Below are 24,032 nucleotides of genomic sequence, written 5' to 3'. Positions count from 1 at the left end.
ATTAGTAGCTAAGCTTGGTTCTTCAAGCAACAACCATTCCTTTGTGGGTATTTTGTGCGTTAAGTTGACATACTTATATGGAATAGGGCCTCCTAATATATGTCGACGACCTGGGCGCGATGTACTACATTCCTATTTTGTGTCTTTTGGTTACTCTGTGAATTCTTGAGAAGTTACTGGCTGTAAATTTGAATGTGGATGCTTCTTTTGATAATTACGGTTACAACTTTTCTTATTGCACTGGTGTACTTATGATAAGTTTGCCTCATGCCTTTTAAAATTATTCCCACTATTCATTTTATAGTTCGAACTTTCACTTTGGTGTAAAGTTTCGTTGCAGTCCTTATTTATTGCATCAAGTGCATCAACAAAAGACCACAACTCTTCTACCATATTCCAATCTTTTCTCGCATAGATGGGCAATCGTCTAATTAAAACACATACCGATCCCTCTTCTACCGTGGGTTTATCTAAATACTTTGCTCATGTTAAATTCCAATCGAGATATTTCCTCATAGTACCCCAAGTGTTGTAATATTTTGGGTCCTGTGGATCTGATAACCAATTTTTCTTGAGCACTGTAAGAGCAGTATTTCTCTTTAAATTTGGTTTTAAAGACTTTCTAAGAGGAAAAATTCTCAATATTTACTGTACCCCATTCTAAGGCTTCCCCTAGAAGGTACCCCACAGCAAATTCGATCTTCTTAGAATCCTCCCAATTTTTTGGTAATGCTTGGTTAAACCTTTTTAAGAAATGGGTCGAATGTACATCTCCATCCGGCTTAAATTTAGGGAATTGTCTCGATAACCCTGAGTTAGCTCTCCATTGTAAATCACTCATAGCTTCACAATAATCCGCTCATCATTAGAATAAGCCTAATGTAAACAAACAAAAATGTGATGATTGGTTAGATGCCGTAGCACACCTATATTGGTGGTGTTATGCTCCTGGAAGCAGGTCCTACTTACGTATTAGATATATTATCACCCTATTAACAGCCATAGTCGTTTTTCTTAATCACGCTGTAGCTATGTAGTTTTTATTACAAAAATCATGTACAGTCACAGCCTCTGCAGCATTGTGCTCTTATTGTCACGCTGTTAATGCGTAGTATGAAAATAGCTGAGGCTGCTTTCTGTTCCGTAGTAGAACGTGCGCATGGAACACAGTGAAAAAGTACCGAGAAATAGGCTGTTCTTAATGTTTTTCATAAATTTAAGGGTGTAACGCAGTTGACTAATAAATCCACATTGTATGTGTAGTGCAGTCGGTAGGGTGACGAGATATGATGTCGAGGCGGTTATTCGTGCATTGGTTCCAATATCCCTTGTCATTCTTTTTTCTTGTACAGTTTGAAATATCTGCATCTCATAAAACTCATCATTTTTTATGAGTATTATACGTCGTCTTGTTTCTAATTACATATTGGATGCGAAATTTCTGTTTGCATTTCAAATACGAATTCTTAATTATCAAAGTTTTATGAAAGACTGTTCATAAAAGTTGTTTAAATTAAGAAAACATAACAATTTCAGTTTTAAGGCAAAAATGAATAACCAAATCCTCTTTATTTGGACTATATCCATCATTTTATACCACAGGGATAGATGAGTATCGTAGAAACACGAAAAACAATCATTTTCGCAGCATCGAGCACATCATACAAATGCTGCAGTTTTACATTTGCTACTGTACTATTACATTATGAATCCAACAGAACTGATCTGGAGCCAAGCTGAGAGATTTGGACTGAGAAGTAACAAGTCTGTTATGCTCCCAGACATACTGGAACTAACACACACACAGCTTTTTCACACATCACTGCCAAATGCTGGCGGGATATAGAACGACTCGTCATAAATGAAGAGAAAATGGTGCGCTTGGTTGGTTTTGTGAATTATGTTGTTGATAGGCTCATTAACAATGTAGCTTGTGACACTTCCAGAACTGAAAGGTATTTCTCGGATTCGGATAAGGAAGGAGCTAAGAGATTACCAGACGACTGGCTATAAGTAATATCTTCAGTGGCTTCAATATTTAACTATCTGGTGAAATCCTTCAACACTATACACACAGCTTAATGCAGAAAAATTACCTTGTGGTTCGGTCAGGAATTTTCATCATTCTTGTTTTTAATTACGTAATTAGTACGTTAGCTAAACACAATAATGTGTTGCGGTTTTCGTCCAGCTGTGTATTGTGGGAGCTTTTCAGTGTATTATTTCATTCTGCTTAAAATTAGAAGACATTCGAAGCTGTATTGATCCTCTGCTTGTCTGCGGTCAGTGCTGGCCAAAGTTCAATGCGCGCTGTTGTCCCATAATATCGCTAAGTTGATGTGTGCATAGCATACAGCACAAAAGGTACCCTTATTATCGTACTTGAAAGTACTCGATACAGCTTGCCAGCAGTCCCAAGTGAAACAGGAATACAATGAGGTTCCAGCAAACGTGGAAGAATACATAGTTCAATGTTTACACCAGGTTTATTCTTGATGATGAATGGATTATAGTTCACACAATGTTAGGTGAAGGTACACTTTTTTCTACTTTATCTTGGATAAGCTTAGTTTCTTTCTACAGGTCATCTATACCCTTCATGGTATCATTAAGTTCAGAAGAAGGAATAGGCGATACATTACTGGATGTTATTCTCTCGGCAGCTTTTCAATCTATAATTTCCCCACATTGTTCCTCCAAACTAATTACATTTATAATATCAGAGTTAGCTATTTTATCTTTGAAATTTCTTTCTACATTATCTAACCGTGGGTTGACACCTGTACTTTGCGACTGAATTACTCGCATTAACTCATTCTGCTTATCTACACACTCTTGCAAAGTATACAACCCATGCCTTAAATCATTATACTTAATATTGTACACTTTTTCAAAGGATCCTAACTTTTCAATATGTTCCAATTCTACGCTATTACAATTGTTCTCAATTGTAAGTTCTAACCTTTCCGACAAATCCTGAAAGGTATCATTCTGTTTCTGACTAATGTCGGTAAACATATGATTTATGTGAGTAGTCAAAGAGTTTGTCAACTCATTCTTTAGATCTGCTTTTAAATTCTCTACTTTAGTACTTACAGCATTGAACTCAGTCTTCAAAGCGCCCATCCCTTTGCATAGATGCTTTGAGAGTCGGCCTTGGCACTTAACAAACCTAAATTTGTCGTTTGGATATGTAGAGTTTCCCTCTGAGCATTTAAAGCTTCACTCTGGGTATTTAATTGAGAATTTACTAAGCCTAGTTCTTTAGGGTGTCCGCCCCCAATAGCTGAGTGGTCAGCATGACGGATTGCCGTCCTATTGGCCCAGGTTCGATTCCCGGCTGGGTCGGGGATTTTCTCTACTCAGGGACTTGGCGTTGTGCTGTCTTCATCATCATTTCATCCCCATCTGGTGTGCAGGTCGCCCAATGTGGCGTCGAATGTAATAAGACATGCAACAAGGCGGCCGGACATACCCCAAAAGGGGTCTCCCGGCCAATGACGCCAAACGCTTATTTCCATTTTTTACTTAGAGTCGCACTTTGAGCTGTGATTAAAATTACCAACTCAGCCCAGTCATGCACTTCTTCGCTAATTTTCATGGCCATAGCTAGGTCTTGAGTTTCCCCAACATGTTGTATATTTTCCATACTCTTGTATGCTTTAGCTTTTGTAAGCATTTAAAACTAACTTTAAATAAGAGAGCTACACAAATAAAGTTCACTCAACAATTGTACCAATTCGTACTAAAGTAATGAAGTTTTGTTTGATGCTCACCCTGCGTAGAATTCTCGTATCATAGGTGAGCGGATGTGCAGGCAGGTGATTGCCTCGGAGAGATCCTCTTGTTTGGTAAGGCAGAGATTACTTATTTTACCTACTGTCAGCGTGTGTGAAACAAGAGTATAACATGAAAAATAGTTAGACGTCTTTCTTTCTCTTTCGTGGGAGCATACTTTCAATAACGAAGGCATGCATGAGCCATCTACTTCAAACCGGATCTAATACGAAATCTTTCCAATCTGCAACTAAGGTCATACGTCATTGCGCTGACATCGCAAATTGCTACAGCTCAGTACCGCAATTACAGAACAAGACCAGCAGGCCTGTAAATCTCCGCACCTTCTCATATAAGGCTTCAGCCGCGACTCCATGTATGGTAGTGCTCTTCGACTCATAAGCTATAATAATGTGTGTACGGTGCGTTGCTACAATGATTACGAAAAATGGCATGCGCGCGGGTGGGCGAATACCTTATATCCAGGAGGTTAATAATGGGGCACTTTCCTAACAGAATGCTTATGTATTGCTTGCTCTCTCCAGGATAGACTAGATGGTGAACTGCAGCTGGTGCCACTGGTGTCGCTGGTGTCGCATGGATGTTGGTTTAGGCGTCTGCATCCCCGCGACTTGTGTGAGAGCTGTGTACTCTCCGCACTGGATCATCTTGGTTGAAGTGATCCATGCGTATTTCTCCTTTGCTGTTTTATCACTGTGAATTTTTCATGTCTTCACCATTTTTCATTCAAATTTTGCTCCATAGTAAATCCCTTGTCGTATTATGTTTGGTTGCTATGGTAACACGTAACAGCTTCTTTTCTCACTTTTGACTGAAAATTCCCCCCCCCCCCCCCCCCCCCCCTCAACACACACACACACACACACACACACACACACACACACACACACACACACACACGTCGCCATGTTCTAATGTTCTGATGACTTAGTGTGAGTGTGAGTGTGGGTCTGGGTTATACTGATTTATTTCCCCAAACCACATTCCACTTCTTTACAAGATGACTTACTTGGGGTTTGCAGCCACTCCTCTTTACTGGATAGCAGGCTGCTGGAAACTCTCTTGACTTCTTCTCTGTCGAATAACACTAGTTACAGGAACTTCCAAGCCTCTTTCTACTAGTGAAATAAGTAGCCATACAAACTTTACGTTTTGTCAATCAACGATGTATTTGACTTTCAAACACAATAAAATTTCTCACTTTCAACATAATATGTAACTTCAGTAAGTCTCTTGTACAGTTGTATGTTAGAAACAAATTGATTTACATTCTAAAGAAAGTCTTTTTCAACACCAGGACTTTCAAATAAGGAGACTGAAAAAAAAATCTCTTGCCTCTAACAAGGCTGAGTCAAGAGTCTATATGAGTACTTTTTCAACTGGTCTTGTTTCACATAACAGTAATCAGTGACACAATAAGCACAAAGTTGCATATGGATTCCATGGTTCTTCCATACACACACCCACTAACACTTCTATGGATTGCCCTGTCAGGTAATGGTCGGTGCCGTTTGACAGCTGCATCTACTTTCTTCCCGCGACTGATTTGAAACCTGCACACAAAAACATGGTATGCACAGTAGGTAGTATTTTACCAGCACACACTCGTATCTAGAATATCATGTGTTTGAGACGGTAGAAAGCAGAGTGGTTCTAGAATTTACACAGAAATTCTCAAATTTTCTCAATAGAAAATTGATTTTAGTGCAGATGTGGTAGGTATAAAATAATGTAAATCTCTTTTAGTTATTCTTTGTCAAGAAATACGTTTTTTGGATGTCTACTACGCTACATTTACATAATTATTCCCGTTTCTAGGTTTATTCCAAGGCTGATATAACTAATGATGATGACTGGCATATCATTGAAGATTTGGACAGGGCTGATGATGATGCAGAAGAGGTAAACTTAACTATCAAGATTTTGAGTAATAACTCTTAAAGCAACAATTTTAACTGCCTTTAAGGTTCAATGAACTCTAAGCTACAGTAAACAACTTTCTTCAGAACTTGAGTTGCATTGTTGTTATTATGTGCAGGGGTAGAAGTGTGTCTGAGATTTGTGACTGCGTGTTGCATCCATTTCACAAGAGAGCAGTGCTCCACCTCTGGGAACAGAGTAATTAGTGATAGGGGAAAAGTTTAATGACTAATACCTTTCTTAAGTCCGACATATGAAAGACTTGTAAGACAGAGGTTTTGTTGGATACTATTTTGCTTGGATAACAATGTACATAGCAACACAAACTTTAAACACTTTCGTACGAAGTTGATAAGTTGAACTGAATTAAGAACGCACTGGTCAGTTTGAGACAAGGAGACGTTTGCAGCTGGGTCTCAATAAGCACTTGCTCTAATATGGTAAGAAAGGTGTCGAAATGATGATACTGACAGTATTTATAGTTTTTTGTGTTTTTTTTCCTTATTCACTTAAGAATAATGCAAGGGCTGTACCTTTTAAGGGCATGGTCACTCTCCTTCCCCAATCCCAGCCTGAGCTCAGTCTCTAAAGGACCTCAGATCTTTAAACTGAATCTTCACTCCATAAATGTGGGCTCTGCCATTGCTTCCCAGTCTACATGCTTGGAATAGTCTCTGGTGGCCTAAGTTTTAACTATTGTCTATTATACACCTTTCTGAAGAACAACTAATAAAGGCCTATTCCAAGCATGATGGATGGTTTTTTGAAGGTATTGTTGTCTTGCTGTGGTCCTTATGACAGTGATGCACAAGTCACTAGTGCATTACAAATGCCAACAGATGAGTATGTAGAAAATAACATCCGGAACATTATTGAAACTAAATAACTGTAAGCTTATGGTGAGAGTCAAACTACACTTCCCAGTGATAGTATTCTACCACACAGTGGTAGGGAACCAGTGTGTGACATGAATACAAATCTTCAACAAATGTTACTTTATCCATCTTCGATCTTGTTGTTCTTCTTGGCTGTTATTTGATGGATAATGCAACCAGCCATAAATACTTTTAAACAGCTTTATTTTACTGCCTTGAGCTGTTTTGAGCTATCACTTCCATCTTCATATGGCAAGTTCATGAGTACATTTCAAGTTGTTGATAAGCAGAGACTCCAACGTGCCTGTCCTTGAAACTAGAAGTTAAACCTGGCATGTGTGATGAATTAAGAGGAAAACATATTTTAGAATTTTTCATTACATTTATTTAGCACCCAACCATTTTAAAACAAAGAAAATGCACAGAAAATTGTTTAAAGAGCCACATTCAAGTCTTCTGATTGTACATACCCAAATCCTTAAACAGGTGCACTTTGTCGTGTGAAACAGCTGTTACTGAGTTAAACCATTTGGACCAAAAACCATCATTCCAGATAGTAGTTGTGAAGTACAGTGTCATCTGAATATCCATTAGGATGAAGGATGAGGACTGTTCTTGCCAATCAAATAACCAGCTTATGCTGGAAAATGGACTGTCAGATGGTGAGAGTGTGATTCCTGAAATTATCTGTTGTGTTTTTTCATTGTTTTAATGTAGTTGTATGCTAAATAAATATAATGGATGACTTAACACTTGCTAACTCTAATCCATATAATGGAAAATATTAAAATATAGACCTTTTGTCTGTCACATAAAAGAGGGTGTATACGCCCGGGAAAAACTGGGAAATTTTTCATTTGGGAGAAAACCGGGAATTTTTTAGAATTCCAGGAATTTTTCATTGTCTTACTTTTGGTTTAAATTTTTGTAATTTTGACTGATACGAACTGATATTCTAAAAAAGAATTTTACTTTAGCCCACTGCTGTACAATAATGCTACAGCACACTGTGTGCACATAAGTACTTGCCAACAGCAAATTGTATCCAAGACTTCAGGACAAAGACTAAGCAATACTTCATAACATCTGCTTTCGATGAGTGTAATGTCACAAAAGTCCACACTTCTAACAGGTCGTGGGAAAATATTCCAAGTGGCAGTGTGAGAAATGTTATTCTTATAGTAAATTTCCATTTAGGCAAGATGATTTATGTTATGTGTGAGAATGTGCACTGAATTTGTTAAATCACAGTGTGATTGACTCTCATTCAGAACTTTACATTTTGAAGACCAGCTACTTAGAAGAATTGCGGACCAAGAAGACAAGAAATTTATGTCGTCATTTAAACTTTTACTGGCATGGCTGTGTTTGATATGTCTTAAAGGGTAACATTCGCAAAACTTTTCTTGTACCTATACTACACGTAAATTAATTTAAACCAAAAATTTTCCTATTAGTGTATCTGCTCTACTTAACAGCGATGTAGCTATTGGTTACTACGTCAGGTATCCTATGGTCTGAATATCTACTTTCATTTGCTGCTGTGATAAGATGATGTGATCTATGATTGGGTGGCAGAAGCAGATCACAATCTGGATTTCAGTGCTTCAGAAACTAATGTGCTGTGTTTTGTAGAATTCATATTTATACTTCCGTAATATGAAAATATGCAGCGTACATGTTGCTGCGCATCAAAGAATTTTCCAAAATGTGTTATTTTTTTGCTAGGTTTCATTTCCTAAAGTGCCAGGAAGTGGTGTTTAAACATTTACCACTCAAGAAATTGATAAGTTTTACAGTTCCGAGGGATATTTTAATCCAGAAAAATGTGCACTTTCAACCGGGAAAAAGTATATTTTTATCCAGGAAAAATTTGGGAATTTTTTTCCTTTGCGTATACACCCTGTAAAACTAGATATGAAGTTGTCTTAAGGATAGTGCTTAAATTCTTTCCTATTTGACTGTATAAGTTCACAAAGCTACTGCCACTTCCACAATATAGAGCAAGCCTTATCTCAAATGTCAGAGAATATTCAGTAATATTTTCTATTTTTTTATATGAGTGACCTGTAGTCTCCAGCAGCTTAAAAGCATCTTGTGTATTGTAAATCCTGGTTAGAGTCCTCGACTGGCACAAATTTTCATTGATATCATTCAGTTATACAGCTGATGGTTGTCCGTATTTGCAACTGCGAATACATTTCATGTATCACGTGTATTCGTTCACTTGAATGCACTGAAGGCATAGCCACCCCACAGTGGTGGCCAAAATCATCTTGTAGCTCTTGTAATGTTTCCCTTGGAAATTTTCAGTCTTATTATAATCATTCTGGGGAATGTAAGGAAAAACATTACTTTGGACTCATTGATGAGTAAAACTACTAAAGTTCTTTTATAACAGTTGATGGTCTTAAGTTTCCCCGGTGATAATTGTTTTTCCAGTTACTGAACATCTTTAGATCAATAGGAGTTGCAGAGCAAACAAATAGTTTTTGGTGCTATAGACAGTATCTACATGTCACTCTATGCTGAAGTATGTTAGCTGCAATGTGATTAACCTTTGAGAATGGGAGAGTAGGAAATCATAAGAACTTAGAAGTTACACATAGTAGTGGAGGAGTAGGAGGAGTATTACAAATCTAGAGGGCAGCACCCATAAAATTCTGCTTCACCATTTACAAACAATGTAAAAGAAAAATAAAAGTCCAGATATCTCATGAGAGGGACACATGCCCCTTAAATAATTAGAAATCTCGCTGTCTTTTGCTCTTTCTTGAGTTCAGTATGCACACAAGGATCTACATCCCCCGTCCATAGCATGTGGTTTTGTGCCTAGCATTGCTGCCTCTGGATCATGGGGTCCCGGGTTCAATTCCCGGCCAGTTTGGGGATTTTCTCTGCCCAGGGACTGGGTGTTTGTGTTGTCCTCATCATTTCATCATCATCACTTGTGGCAGTGGCTGGAGTGGACTGTGTAACAATTGGGACTTTGTACTGGGCACTGATGACCGCGTAGTTGAGCGCCCCACAACCCGATCAACATCATCAATATAACACACACACACACACACACACACACACACACACACACACACACACACACACACACACAGTTTATCTTTAAGCAGTTACATTTTACTGTAAAAACATCTTATCTTTAATTTAATACCTTCCTCAGAGAAAGAGCTTTTGTGGATCAGTTACTGATTCTGTGTTATGTCTGTTATAGTTTCTAAAACTTTTCTTTTGGGTTAGTATCCAAAGGTTATAATAGTTGTGCAAGTGTCTCGCTTCTTGATTAGTTGCCAGTGGAATGAACATGACTTGGTTCGATGGTGCTATATTTAATTATTTATATACCTGTTTTTTTACTTCAGAACATAATGCATCATGCTGCAGAAAATACTGAAGTGTATTAAAAATATCAAACAAAATGACACCCATTTTGTTGTTAAGAAACATGTCATTTGTTTAGCAACTATCAAAGATTAAAAACACTGATCACAAATAACACAGCATTGAAGTAAATAGCAGAACAAATGGCTTTTTGGGTCACCATGGGTTCTGTGGCAGTGGGACAATGAACAGTAATAGTTGCAGGGTTGTGTGTCAGATAACCAGGCTTTTGGGTGTTCTCACAGTGTAAAAACAGTTAATGTTTTCGAATCAGGTGACCAGACCGGCCAATCGATGTCACCCCATAGGATCATATAATTGTTTGTAATGTCTTTGAGAAGGAAGAGTAAATAAAAAGTATGTGGGACAGTAATATTCTCCTGAAACCATATGTTAAGGCAATTTCATCCGGACTGGGCCGAAGAAGCTGTGTAGCAGTTTGCAATATACATGCAAGAACACATTTACTGTCACTTTTTCTTTCATGAAAAAGATGCACCTCTAGTTCTTTTGAGTTTGGGTCTGAAGTGGCACCCATTCATGAAATTCGCAATAGTTTTCATTAAGCCCAAAACCTCAACACATTTTTGATGAAACAAGAACTCACTGTGACTCAATTTGTGATATCATGGCCCACTTGCATGAACAACTTCACTTGTAATGTTGTCATGTTGGATGATAATTTCATAATTAGAAAAAAGGGCTTATTGTTTAAATTGATGTGCAATATCTGTTTGCATTGATATGGAGCATATTTCTGTTGTAAACCTTTATTTAGCATTTTTAGATTCCATAATTTCTGTGTTGTTTACAAGATATAAAACAAGTCTTCTTTTTTCTTTTGTTGTAGGATCTAAACTTCTAACCCAATGTTTCCATCTCTTATCTTATTCTTTCCTGACATTGTCCTTCTCCCATTTGCTTTTTAACATTTGCTTTGTATTAGTTTAAGACCTTGATTCACAGTTGAATCCCTCTTAATATTGTACAAAAATTATCATTACGTGTGAGTAACACATTGCTTTCAGTGCAACTGGAGCAGTTTTTGTTTATTTTTTAGTTGGTTTTTAATCATTACTTACATATTTACATGGACATTTACGTGTGGGGCATGCCACTAAATATGCAGTAATGTCTTTGCTTCTTTCTTATTAGCTAGACAAATCCTGCAGACACAGTCATACAAAGTTGACTAGTTCCATTGCATGTCCATTTAGAGAATGTGTGTGTGTGTGTGTGTGTGTGTGTGTGTGTGTGTGTGTGTGTGTGGCATTGATAGAAGCAGTCAAGAGAATAAGAAATGATATTGGATATTTTTTTATGCCAGTGTTTGTACATTGTATTGATGATACACTCATTAAATTATAATTATTTACTTGTAGGATATTTTTTTAAATATTTAGTGTGTCAATAATATTGTAATTGATTACTCATATGAGTAGGAAAAATGTGTGTTTAAGTTTTTTGATGATTTTTGTATGGTAAAATTGCTTTAGTGACCTTTTGTAGTCAACACACTTTTTAAACTTATTTTTAAGCACCCACAAACAAGACCATATTATATATTGTTTAAGGTGTGTTTACTACTCTAGGCTACTTACTTAGGGATTTTGTGAAGAGCCTCTGGCAGATATTGCTTTTTCCTTTAACATAAGAGCATTTTATGATCTTTGTTAACAGTATTATCTACAGAGTTACAATCGGGATGATCTTAAGCAGAAATGCAAATGCATGTTGTTTTGTTCCCTAATTTTTGCTGTATGCTATATCAGTGGTGTGATTACTAACATTCTGATTTTGTTTCATTTGATATTTTCACTTACAATCACTTAAGTCTTATCCTTTCCTGGATGTTAAAATTTTGATCTCTTTCCCTGAACTTCTCTGAGACCAGAATCCTGAGGTTGCCATTCATAGATACGATACAATCCTAAAATCACACCCAAATTCACCCAGAGCCTGGTATGGAAAAGCCACTGCCCTTGATCAGCTTGCTGCAAAGAAGAAGAGTAACTTCATTTTGGAACAAGCTATTGATGCTTACAAAAAGGTGACATCGGGACTGAGCAGTGTGAAAGACAAACTATTCATTTTAGCTGCTGAACGCTGCATTGACAGGATGCGTTTCAGAGGTAAATGTTGACTGCCTTAATAGGTAAAAATATAGTGTATGATTTCAATGATCACTTATGTAGGAATTTTTCCAGGTGTACATGCAAGAGCTGTCCCAATTCATAAATTGCTGATATCAAGGTTTCCAGATGACCCAACTTATCAAAATCAGCTTGCTGTGACATACTTAATGATTAACAGGTAAACAGTATTTATTTCTTGTATGGTTTTGGTAGGTTTTGGTGCAGTTCAAAGCCAGTGTCAGAATATAAAAAGTTGATAATGAAACCATATGTGTCGGTAGACATCAACAGTATCTTCTGATTTGGAGCTAGCATAATTCATTTAACGAAAAACGACATGCCTGATTAAATTAAACAATCAATATTTCCAGTATGTAGATATGTAAGCATAATGGTGCACCTGACAATAAGAGAAGTCGTAACATTACTCTGTTTACCTGTGCTAATTTGCCTCCTGTAGCTGTGCATCCACTGAATCTGGCTGAAAAATGATTGTCAAAAGTAGGCTATTTCAAATGCTGTTGTCCACTACTGTTCATGGCCTCTCATTCACTATAATTTATGCACAGATAAAGGGTAGCCACATATTAAACTCGACTGATGATGTTCTATAATAATGATTGTTCAAGTGAAGTAATTTAACGCTCAAGTGACCCAATAGTTTTCTTGTGGAAAGTTAATCATTGATTCACTTATTAATTACACTTTCCTTCATGTATGTTGTCATTTCAAAATGAAAATTCTGTGCTCAGTAAGCATAATTTGGAAATAGCACAGTTCACAGTTCAGTACTATTGTCACTGTTTGCAGAATGCATTATTGAAGCTTAACTCGGTTTTTGAGATTTATTGCAAGTTTACAGTCTGTTACTCCAAACAGTCGCTGAATTACAGAAATATCTCCTGGATGCAAAACTTAGATAAAACTCAGCACATAGCACAAATTGTAATTTATGCTAACTTGTCTGTGATACATTTTTAGACAGATGCTACTCACATTATACCCTTCCACACAGTGAGTAAAATGGCTCCTGATATGTTCCTTTTATAAGTTTACAATCATTAACAACATCCTCAGATATTGTTGTCCATTGTCTTTTTACAAATTACTATTAAACATTATCATTCCTGATTGATTATTGGAGAGAGAGTCTCCTGAATGTGAACTTTGAGAAACAATAATAATACCTACTAAATTAGCTGTCTATTTTTCCAAAATATGGGATCCAACTTCAATAACAATATTTTTGATAATAATGCTAATTACTTTGAAACTAAATGAATGCAAAAGTTATTAACATATTTCCAATGTTAGGTGTATAAATGTGCTATAACTAGGAATAACAAAATAAATATATTGTAACTGTATAGATGAAAAAATCTACTCACCTGGTGGCAGAGCACACATAAAAGATTGTAATTGAGCAAGCTTTGGAGCTAGTGGCTCCTTCAGGCAGAAGGGTGGAAGGGGAAGGGTGGGAGTCAACCTGCTTTGTTACATGGTGTATGTCCAATTTCTGCAATTGCAATCTTTGACCGTATTTTTAATACTCGATTTGGGGAAAAAGGATGGCAATCTTGCTCCAGCCTATGGCTGATTTAGGCACTGTTAAATACACATACATCTTTTTAACACTGTCTTAAATCACACATGGGCTGCAGCAGGACTGTTGCTCTTCTTCAACAAAGGAATAATTCCCTAAGTATTACAAATAGTCTAAATTGAAATTACTGAAATTGGACTTCACTGTCTTTACCTCTCATAAGGAAACATTACCAACTTGACCTTATATTTTAATGAGAAAAGAAGCACACATCAAGATATCAGTCCCCAACGATTGATTCCATATGAAAATTTGGGACACAATACTGATAGTTTGCAGTTATGACCATCTCAAAGTACAGCTTCCAAACTTTGATTCACAATGGTTATTTGCCAGTTGACCTGCTCTACTGCAGCTTTCCAATACCGTAGAGTGAAGTACCATATAGTGGAGTAAGAGGTTTGTGAAACTCTGTTTGACTTCGGTAACATACTTCTTTTACCATGTCAAACTGTGCAGTTCCTAACCTGTAGCTAGTGTGTGAGCTCTGTTATTGTTGAGACTTACAAATGCAGTTTAAGTGAACGTGTCATTAAAGTAATAGTTCAATGATATTGAATTACTGTATTAACTTTGCTGTTGTGCATTTTTGCTTTGGCTTTTCAAGCTGCCACTGATAAAACAAAGTACATGTGCACAAGATCTGCTACTCTTAAACATCATTGGCATGATTAAATTGTAAAACGTTGCCACTCCATTGCACAGCACTTCACGCTTGGGCATTAGGTGGATATTGTGTGGTGGCATAACTGAAAAACAATGGGTGCACTTGGAATGTTCATAAGCTGTACTTTCAGAAGATCATAACTGTATGCTATCAGAATCGTGGCCCAAATTCCATGTGGGATCAGTTGTCAGAAGTGATATCTTGCAGATGTCCTTTTTTCCTCCTCAACATATTAAATGAAGTTGGTAATTGTCCCTTTTCAGGTATTCAGTGATCATCATAGTGTTGTAGTTTTCTTGTATGTGAAGTGTGGTAAGAGTTTCTGCTATGTGAACACTTTAAATTTAACCCCATAATTTTTTAACGGTTTCACATGCGCTTCAGTTTTTCTGCAAATTTACATAAGTTGTGAAAATTTCGTGTTGTTTAACTCTGAAATAAATTAATTTGATTGTTCTAGTTCACTAGCTGCAGTCCACATTTAACTAGCAAACAGTTTAACTTTGCATGAGGGTGACAAGTAGGGAGCGTGTACAAGTGCTTCAAAATGATGCTGATACTTGGCAGCTAACTCAAAAAGATTTCAGCTGCGACATTTGTTGAGAAAGCTTTCTTTCACATACAACTAAAATGGCAAAAAAAAGCAGAAGGTGATAGGAATAGTGTAATATATGAAAGAAGGTACAATCTCAAGAAGTGTACCCAAAGGAAAAGATTTCACACATTGGGAGAAGTTTTAGATATCATAGATGAAGATGAAGATTTTAAGGATGTCTAGAATGAATTTTTGACAGTGGAATAGGTACACAAGGACATATTGCTTCAATATACACAATGTGATCAAAAGTATTTGGACACTCCCAAACACAATCGATTTCTATATTAGGTGCATTGTGCTGCCACCTCCTGCAAGGTACTCCATGTCAGCAACCTCAGTATTCATTAGACATCATGAGAGAGCAGAATGGGGCACTCCGTGAAGCTTACAGACTTACCAGGTGTACCGGTATGAAATGAGCGTTAAGATACAAATGTGTCGATAGGGAACATTTGTTGTGAACGAGCCTTAATTAATTTATTTATTTATTGATTGGTATGACATCTGTCAAAGATATGTGGTATACATCAAGTCATGGAACAAACATCATCATATGTTTTCATCATGTTAACAATGTTGAATTTTGCACCAGAAAGTGATGATTTACGGAAAGCATTAAATTTTTGTTTTCATTTTAAAAAAAGTGCTGCAGAGTCACATCAAATGCTTGTCGAGGCATAGGTTGATCGTGCTCAATCAGAATCAACATGCAAAAGATGGTTTGAACGGTTCAGAAATAATGATTTAGATGTAAGAAATGAAGATCGTGGAAGACCACCAAAAAAGTTCGAAGACGCCGAATTGCAAGAAATATTGGATGAAGATGATACTTTAAGTCAGAAACAAATGGAGAAATGCTAAATGTTGCACAACAAACAATTTCTGACCATGTGAAAGCTATGGGAATGATCCAAAAGTGTGGAAAATGGGTGCCACATGAATTGAATGAAAGACGGATGGAAAACCGAAAAACCATTAGTCAAATTTTGCTTCAAAGACATGAAAGAAAATCAATTTTGCATCGAATTGTTACTGGCGATGAAAAATGGATTTATTTTAAGAATTCTAAATGGGAAAAATCATGGGTTAATCCGGGACAACCATCAACATCCACTGCAAAACCAAATTGATTCGACAAGAAGACAATGCTCTGTGTTTGGTAAGACCAGAAAGGTGTGGTGTATCATGAGCATCTAAAACCCGGTGAAACTGCGAATACTAATCGCTACAGACAACAAATGATCAATTTGAACTATGCATTGATCGAAAAAGACCAGAATGGGCCAGAAGACATGGCAAAGTATTTTTTTTTTACACGACAATGCACCTTCACACAAAGGAAAACTGGTTCAGAATACAATCAAAACACTTGGCTGGGAGTTGCTACCCTACCCGCCATTTTCACCAGACTTGGCCCCTTCCAACTACCATTTGTTTTCATCAATGGGACATGCATTGGCTGAAGAACACTTCGATTCCTATGAAGAAGTCAAAAATTGGGTATCTGATTGGTTTGCTTCAAAAGACGAACATTTCTATTGGCTTGGTGTCCACAAATTGCCAGAAAGGTGGTCAAAATGTATAGAAAGCAATGGTCAGTACTTTGAATAAAATGTTTTTACTTTTCAAATTAAAATTAGTGTTTTATTTTCACACACAAAAAAATTACGCTCATTTCATACCAGTTCACCTGGTAGAATGTGGTCAGGTGATAGAGTGTCACTTGTTTCATACGTCTGTACACGAGATTTCGACAAGCCTAAACATCCCTAGGTCCACTGTTTCCAGTGTGATAGTGAAGTGGAAAAGTGAAGGGGCACATACATCACAACACCATACAGGCCGAACTCATCTGCTGACTGACAAGAGACCGCTGACAGTTGAAGAGGGTCGTAATGTGTTATAGGCAGACATCCATCCAGACCATCACACGGCAATTCCAAACTGTATAAGGATCCACTGCGAGTACTATGATAATTAGGCAGGAGGTGAGAAAACGGATTTCATGGTTGAGCAGCTGCTCATAAGCCACACATTATGCCGGTAAATGCCAAATGACACCTTGCTTGGTGTAAGGAGTAATCTTTAGACAATTGAACAGTGGAAAAATGTGTGGAGTGATGAATCGTGGTACACAATGTGGCGATCTGATGCCAAGATGTGGGTGTGGCAAATGCATGGTGAACGTCATCTGCCAGTGTGTGTAGTATCAACAGTAAAATTGGAAGGCGGTGGTGTTATAGTGTGGTCATGTTTTTCATGGAGGGGGCTTGCACCCCTTGTTGTTTTGCATGGCACTATCACAGCACAGGCCTACATTGATGTTTTAAGCACCTTCTTGCTTCCCACTGTGGAAGAGCAATTCGGGGATGGCGATTGCGTCTTTCAAAACAATCGAGCACCTGTTCATAATGCACAGCTTGTGGCAGAGTGGTTACTCGACAATAACATCCCTCTAATGGACTGGCCTGCAAAGAGTCCTGACCTGAATCCTATAGAACATCTTTGGGATGTTTTGGAATGCTGACTTCATACCAGGCCTCACTGACTGACATTGATACCTCTCCTCAGTGCAGCACTCTGTGAAGAATGGGCTACCATTCACCCAAGAAACCTTCCAGGGCCTGATTGAACATATGCTTGCAAGAGTGGAAGCTGTCATCAAGGCTAAGGGTGGGCCGGCACCATACTGAAGTCCAGAATTACCTATGGAGGGCACCGTGGACTTGTCATTTTCAGCCAGGTGTACGGAAACTTTGATGACATAGTGTACCCAGAATGATGAAGAGGGAGAAATTCAGAAGTATTAATGGAAAAGAAAGCATCAAGATATTGACGTATGCAGGTTAGACTGGAAAAACATTAAACAAAAATCTCCAGTAGCCAGTGTTGCAGTGGGTTTTATCATTTGTTCTCCATACTGGTTGTAAAAGATTGTGTAGGAGAAAACAGACTATAAATTTGGAAGCAGTTGGACTGTCATGTAGTGCTACAATTATGTATGCTATAAAAGTAGGATATTCACATTGTTGGAACCTCACTTTGCAAACAATATAAACCATTTCTTGATATACTTTGTTTTTGTGCTTTGCCGAGACCAGTAAATCTTGTTTCATATTTTCGTTGAGTAGTGTTGTCCATTCAGTAAGCCACATGTTTTACTGTATTAAGAGCCACAAAAATCTTACTTTTTCTATGTCTTTTAATTGTACATACAAAGTGACCATTTTTATTTTATACTGTGTAGGAGCCCAGAAGCAAAACAAGTATTAGAGAATGTCTTGCAGAAATGGCCAAGGAATGGATTTGCCCAAGTACATTATGGATTTATCTTGAAGACTGGGAATTACAACATGACAAAAGCTGTCAGATACCTGCAGGAGGGAATTGCCACCCGGGAACCTGGAACTATAGATGGACGTTTTTTCTTTCAGCTGGGAGATGCACTTATGCGTCTTGGTCGAAGAAAGGAAGCAATGGAAGTAAGTTTAAATGATTAATCGAACACACGAGATGTGAACAGTTGTAAAATGTTCTTAATTCCGTTGCTGCATAAAATTCTGATTTCAGGTAAATGAACTTGGTGTTAGGGAAGGTTTGTTTCTGTCTAAATATCAAAGGTCACTCTACAATGTAGACAGGCTTCATGCTCAGCCTTGGTGGACACCAGAGGAGACCACTTATGCACCATACTTCAGGTATGTTCGTTGTTCTAAGGAGTATACAAATAATGCAGCTGTATTCCCACAGAAACATGCTTTCAAGTTTCAGTTTGCAGGAAACTGGAGGAGAATTGGAAACAGATAAAAGATGAAGGTGTGAAGGCACTGTATGATAAAAATAAAAATTTATTCAGAGATGAAGCAGAAAATCTGAAGGATTCCGGCAAATGGAAGCAGTTGGAATTGTTTGCCAGAGGTAAACAAATTATAAACCTTGAAGTATAAAATCTAAGTTGAAATTTATAAAATACAATCTACAAAGTATGTTAGTGATGAATGAATGAATGAATAAATGCCATTATGTGTTTTGACCTTCTTTGTGAATTACAAGAATCAGTTTTCCTCCTTGCCGCCTTGGACAAAATGCGTTCTCGAAGCAAATACACTGCAGCGCCAAAGAAATTGGTAGAGGCATGTGTATTTGCATACAGGGATATGTAAACAAGCAAAATATGGCACTGAGGTCAGCAACACCTATATACATGGTGTATAAAACCTGGGACAACTGGGAGACCCGGGAAATACCCAGAAACTTTTTTCATCAGGGAGAAAATAAAACATGAACGAGAGAAAAAAAAAAAACGAAAATAAAACTTAAGTTGCAAAGGAAATGCGCCTTATACAACAACGAAACACAGTGCTCATACATGCGTCTGCCAACAGCAAAATGTGTCAAAGGCTTTAGGAAGACTGTGTGCAATGCTTCATAACACAGATTCCCCCCAGTGAGCGTGACATCACAACTGTTTATATTAGATTAGTTTTAGCAGTTACGATCAGGCTCATGCGCATGCACAGTTGAGCCGTGCTTCTGGCTACAAAAGTGTGGCTGTTAGCTATATAAGCAGTAACAGCAAGATGCTATCCAAAACAATTTTACTGGCGTGGAAAATCTGCCAGGTTCACTGGGGGGCAAACTGGGGTATCTGCCCTGGGCAACAATTTCGGGAAGGGGGTGGCAATTCATATTCTTGAGGGGGGGAAAAACATTGTTTCACAAAGTGCCTAGTATTCAGCACACGATGGTCTATCGATTATTCATATGATTTTGAAACTCAACGCTGTTGGTTTTTGAATATTTTTGAAATTCTGAATCAATGTTGAATTGAATTTTGAATGTGTGCATAGTGGACGTCATGTCTCCACCAGGGGAATCTCCATCACATCTAGAAATAAACTTTCTTGCAGACAGAAGGGGACGGGGCTATGCGAGCTGTGCGGAATAAAGCCGTGGTTCGAAAATATCATTGATCCAGGGCTGATGCACAGAGCGGTCTGAGTTGTAATGGGGAGGTGAATAGTTTCCAAGTGACCTATGTTTACGTTTACTGATTTTGCTGTTTCCTCTTCGTTTAGTGCTCTTATGTCAAATGAATACAAAATGGATTTCTGTGGCTGGGAGCTATCAAGTGAAGTAAAATTCATTCTCTTAATTATGGAATGCTAAAATATGTTATTGGATACAGATTTTATTGCCACCTTTCTGACGGTCAAGCATTAACCACCTTGCAGAGAAATGAAGTTATTTTTATCAGTTTGCCAAGAAATTTTGGCTTTTATTAATCTTTTCTGCTGAGGCAGTTAATTTATTTGAAACGAAGTGTTTAATTTGACACTATTGGCTAGTTTCAACTGTCCACTGCATTTCAAAAGTGCATGTTTTCATCCTCTAGCATGTATAGCATTATGCCATAATAAATAACCAAACATGAGATAATACAGTACTTGTACCCCAAGAAAATTTACATCCAAATCTGGACATACGAATGTGCACTGTAAGCCAAATTATGCATTTTAGTGTGGTTCGTGAAATTCCGATGCTGTCGGAGTATCCTCTGATGTCTTGTTTCATTTACAACATAATGTAAGATCTTTTAATGTTTTACACGTATGAACATACCGGCTTCGTGCATCAACGTAGCGTGCACAAGCACGGTGACTCCTGTTATCTGGTACTATCTGGCAACTGCTGAAACAGACATGTTTCTAACAGGTCACAGGCAAATATTGTGAATGGTTGTTTGAAAAGCATTACTTTCAAAGCAAGTTTCCTTTTATGCAAGCAGAACTGTGTGCGAGAATTTACAATGAATTTCTTAAATCGCAGTGCGTTTAACTCTCTTTTAAATATCGAATCTTTGAGGACAACCATTTAAAAACAATTTCGAGCTCAGAAGACCAGACATATATGTCATTCTTAAAAATTTTTGCTGGTGCATTTGTGTGATGTATCTGAAAGTATAACAAACACAAAAAAGATCATGATTACATGTGAAAGCTTAGCTTCTCTTGCAGCTTATTAATCTTCGAGAGCAGTATTATATGTGAAAGCCTTGCTTTTCTTGTAGCAACACTATGTATATTAATTTAAACCATTAACTTTTCCAATTTGTGTGTATATGCTACTTAAGTGATATTGCTATTTGCTGACATCATCACATGTCCTATGCTCTGAGTATCTGCTGTCATCGACTGGTGAGCTCAAGTGACATGACCTGTGACTGGCTTACAAAAGTGCATTGCAATCTCGATTTCAATTCTCCGAGGTCGTGATGAAGTGGGGATTTCCCGTACTGTGAATATCAGGGATCTGGTAAAACTCAAATCTCTGACATAGCTGCTCTGACATTGCTGTCGTTGGACAAATATCCTACAAGAATGCAACCAACAACAACTGAAGAGAATCATTCAACATTGACAGAAGTGCAGCCCTTCCACAAATTGCTGCAGATTTCAATGCTGAGCCATCAATAAGTGTCAGCATGGGAACAATTCAACATCATCAGTATGGGCTTTTGGAGCCGAAGGGCTACTCGTGTACCCTTGATGACTGCACAACACAAAGCTTTACAACTTGTCTGGGCCTGTCAGCACCGACATTGGTCTGTTGATGACTGGGAACATGTTGCCTGGTCGGATGAGTCTCAGTTCACATTGTATCGAGCAGATAGATGTGTATGTGTATGGCGATCACCTCATGAGCCTATGGACCCTGCATGTCAGCAGGGGACTGTTGAAGCTGGTGGAGGCTCTGTCATGGTTTGGGGCTTGTGCAGTTGGAGTGATATGGAACCACTGATATGTTCAGATATGACTGACAGGTGACATATACATAAGCATCCTTTCTGATCACTTGCAATCTGTGGTGTGTGTACTGTAAGACCTTCGGTACACACACCATCAGATTATTTGACTTGTTGCTCTAACAAAGTAGGCGAGTGTCAGCAGTATGTCTCGTGGTCTTATCGTGGCGTGTTCATCTTCTGCCGTTAGGTAAGACGATAGAAATGCCACTTGCACGCTTAGAGTAGCAGATTGACAGTGACCAACTTTAAACAGAACTTGATTAATTTTCACACACATTTATTAAAATAATAAAAATCATGGACATTAGTAGCTTGATTCTGGATGCTGTTTACAATTGACAATCTGAAGTTCCTTTGGTCTTGGTACTTTAATCTTATTCTCAAACATCTCTGATACTTGACAAAGTGTTTTCACATATCTCTGATTCTTGACAAAGTGTCTATACATTTCTCCTCATGGCTATGTAAAGGAATATGATAATCTTATTAGGCGCAGACTGAAACTTGACTAATGCAGAGTGATGCAGACTGACTAATCGGAGGTCTGTACACTCGTTATAATACCTCGGGCATTCAGGTATCACTGCATGAGTGCGATCCGCGAGGAGAAAAAGTTCTACATTAGCAGCAATCTCATTGGCTGCATTACATATTAATACGCAGATTGGCGGAAGCAGAATTTGGTCGGTCTCTAAGACAGTGCCATCTCGTAGTGCGGAGATGGATGAGCGCTGCGCCTGCGCTGTTGCGCTTAGCGGGGTGGGTTCTAGTGGGAAAGTTGTGTACGCACTGACTACGCAGAACTATGTACACAACACAACCCTTCATGTGCACTGTGCGTTCAGGCAGACATGGGCAGTTCCAGCAAGACAATGCGACACTCCACACATCCAGAATTGGTATAAGTGGCTCCAGGAACACTCTTCTGAATGTAAACCGTCCCACTGGCCACTAAACTCCCCAGACATGATTATTATTGAGTATATCTGGGATGCCTTGCAATGTGCTGTTCAGAAGAGATCTCCGCCCGCTCCTACTCTTATGGATTTACGGGCAGCCCTGCAGGATTCATGGCTTTAGGTCCCTGCAGCACTACTTAGACATCAGTCGAGTCCTACCCACACTGCGTTGCGGCACTTCGGCATTCTCGTGGGGGGGTCCTACACGATATTGGGCATGTGTACCAGTTTCTTTGGCTCTTCAGTGTATATTTTATAACTGGCAAAATAATGATTATGAGAAATGGAAAAAGGAAACTGTAAAACTTACCATAGAATATAAGAAGAGTGACAACATATTACAATTTTTTGCAGGAAATTTTATGCATGGTAAATTTTCAAGAGGTGCACTTATTCAGAAATATTGTACTACCCAAGTACCAGACAGTCCTGAATCCAGAACATAAGACGACCCGACCCCATTTTCGTAAGGGGCTCCTTGAGAAAATCTTTTGTTTAACGTATTCTGGATAATCAAAATTACCAACTCCTGTATTGATATAAAGTATCTGCCTAAAAAAGTTAAGATTATATCTGTTCCAAACTTATGCAATCTAGTATTTACATTTTGGCAATTCAAGGAGCGGAGAAATAAAAAGAAATAGATGATTTACATTAATTTTTATCTTCACTTTAATTCTTTTTTGCTTGTTATCTGAGCCATATGTCTGTGGTGTCACCATTTTTAATAATAATGACAATAGCAGCAATAATAATAATAATAATCACTGGGGGACATGGTCAGGGGAGAAGGATGCAATTGATTTCTATATAATGAGAAGGAATGAAATGAAATTTATCACTTTGGTTGTCACAAATATTTCTCTCTCCCTTCTGCATATGCTGAGAGCCCCAAGATGGAGTTTAGGGTGGGACCTAATAGCAAAGTTAAAATTGCTGCAAGTAAAATTAGAATCCGTAAAATTTATAATGTTGGTGGTCACACATATTTGACTGTATCTCCCAAAAATTTGTCATTTTCAAGAATGCAGTTACTGTGGGACCTGAGAACACAGCCTATTTTTCCGAGTACATAAGTGAGGATGTTACAGTATTCTTTTCTCTCTTGCTTCCAAACATGTTTTCTGCCCACTGCTCTCTCATTGGCTGTCAAGAACCAGTAGCTGCACACACACACACACACACACACACACACACACACACACTTTCATTCCCATCATACCTCATGGTGAACATTGACAATATTGCAGTACCAAACACGCCACTCGATCAT

General features: G+C 38.0%; 1 protein-coding gene across 13 annotated transcripts in view; it reads left to right on the top strand.

Annotated features, from left to right (window-relative positions):
* The window catches only part of LOC126355275 (uncharacterized protein DDB_G0283697), a 211,939-nt gene that overhangs the window by 169,094 nt on the left and 18,813 nt on the right, over positions 1–24,032 (top strand). For 12 of the 13 annotated variants that reach the window (XM_050005650.1, XM_050005644.1, XM_050005580.1 and 9 more), the window contains 6 exons: positions 5,617–5,700; positions 11,884–12,121; positions 12,197–12,302; positions 18,240–18,474; positions 18,563–18,690; positions 18,771–18,910. In XM_050005650.1, coding sequence (XP_049861607.1) covers positions 5,617–5,700; positions 11,884–12,121; positions 12,197–12,302; positions 18,240–18,474; positions 18,563–18,690; positions 18,771–18,910 — 931 coding nt within the window. The remainder of the gene's footprint in view (positions 1–5,616; positions 5,701–11,883; positions 12,122–12,196; positions 12,303–18,239; positions 18,475–18,562; positions 18,691–18,770; positions 18,911–24,032) is intronic. The other variant, XM_050005600.1, reaches the window with a different exon arrangement.

The sequence above is a fragment of the Schistocerca gregaria genome, chromosome 1 (assembly GCF_023897955.1).
Source record: "Schistocerca gregaria isolate iqSchGreg1 chromosome 1, iqSchGreg1.2, whole genome shotgun sequence".
Lineage (NCBI taxonomy): Eukaryota > Metazoa > Arthropoda > Insecta > Orthoptera > Acrididae > Schistocerca > Schistocerca gregaria.
Note: the sequence above shows the minus strand (reverse complement) of the source record. Positions and strands in the feature narration are given on the sequence as shown.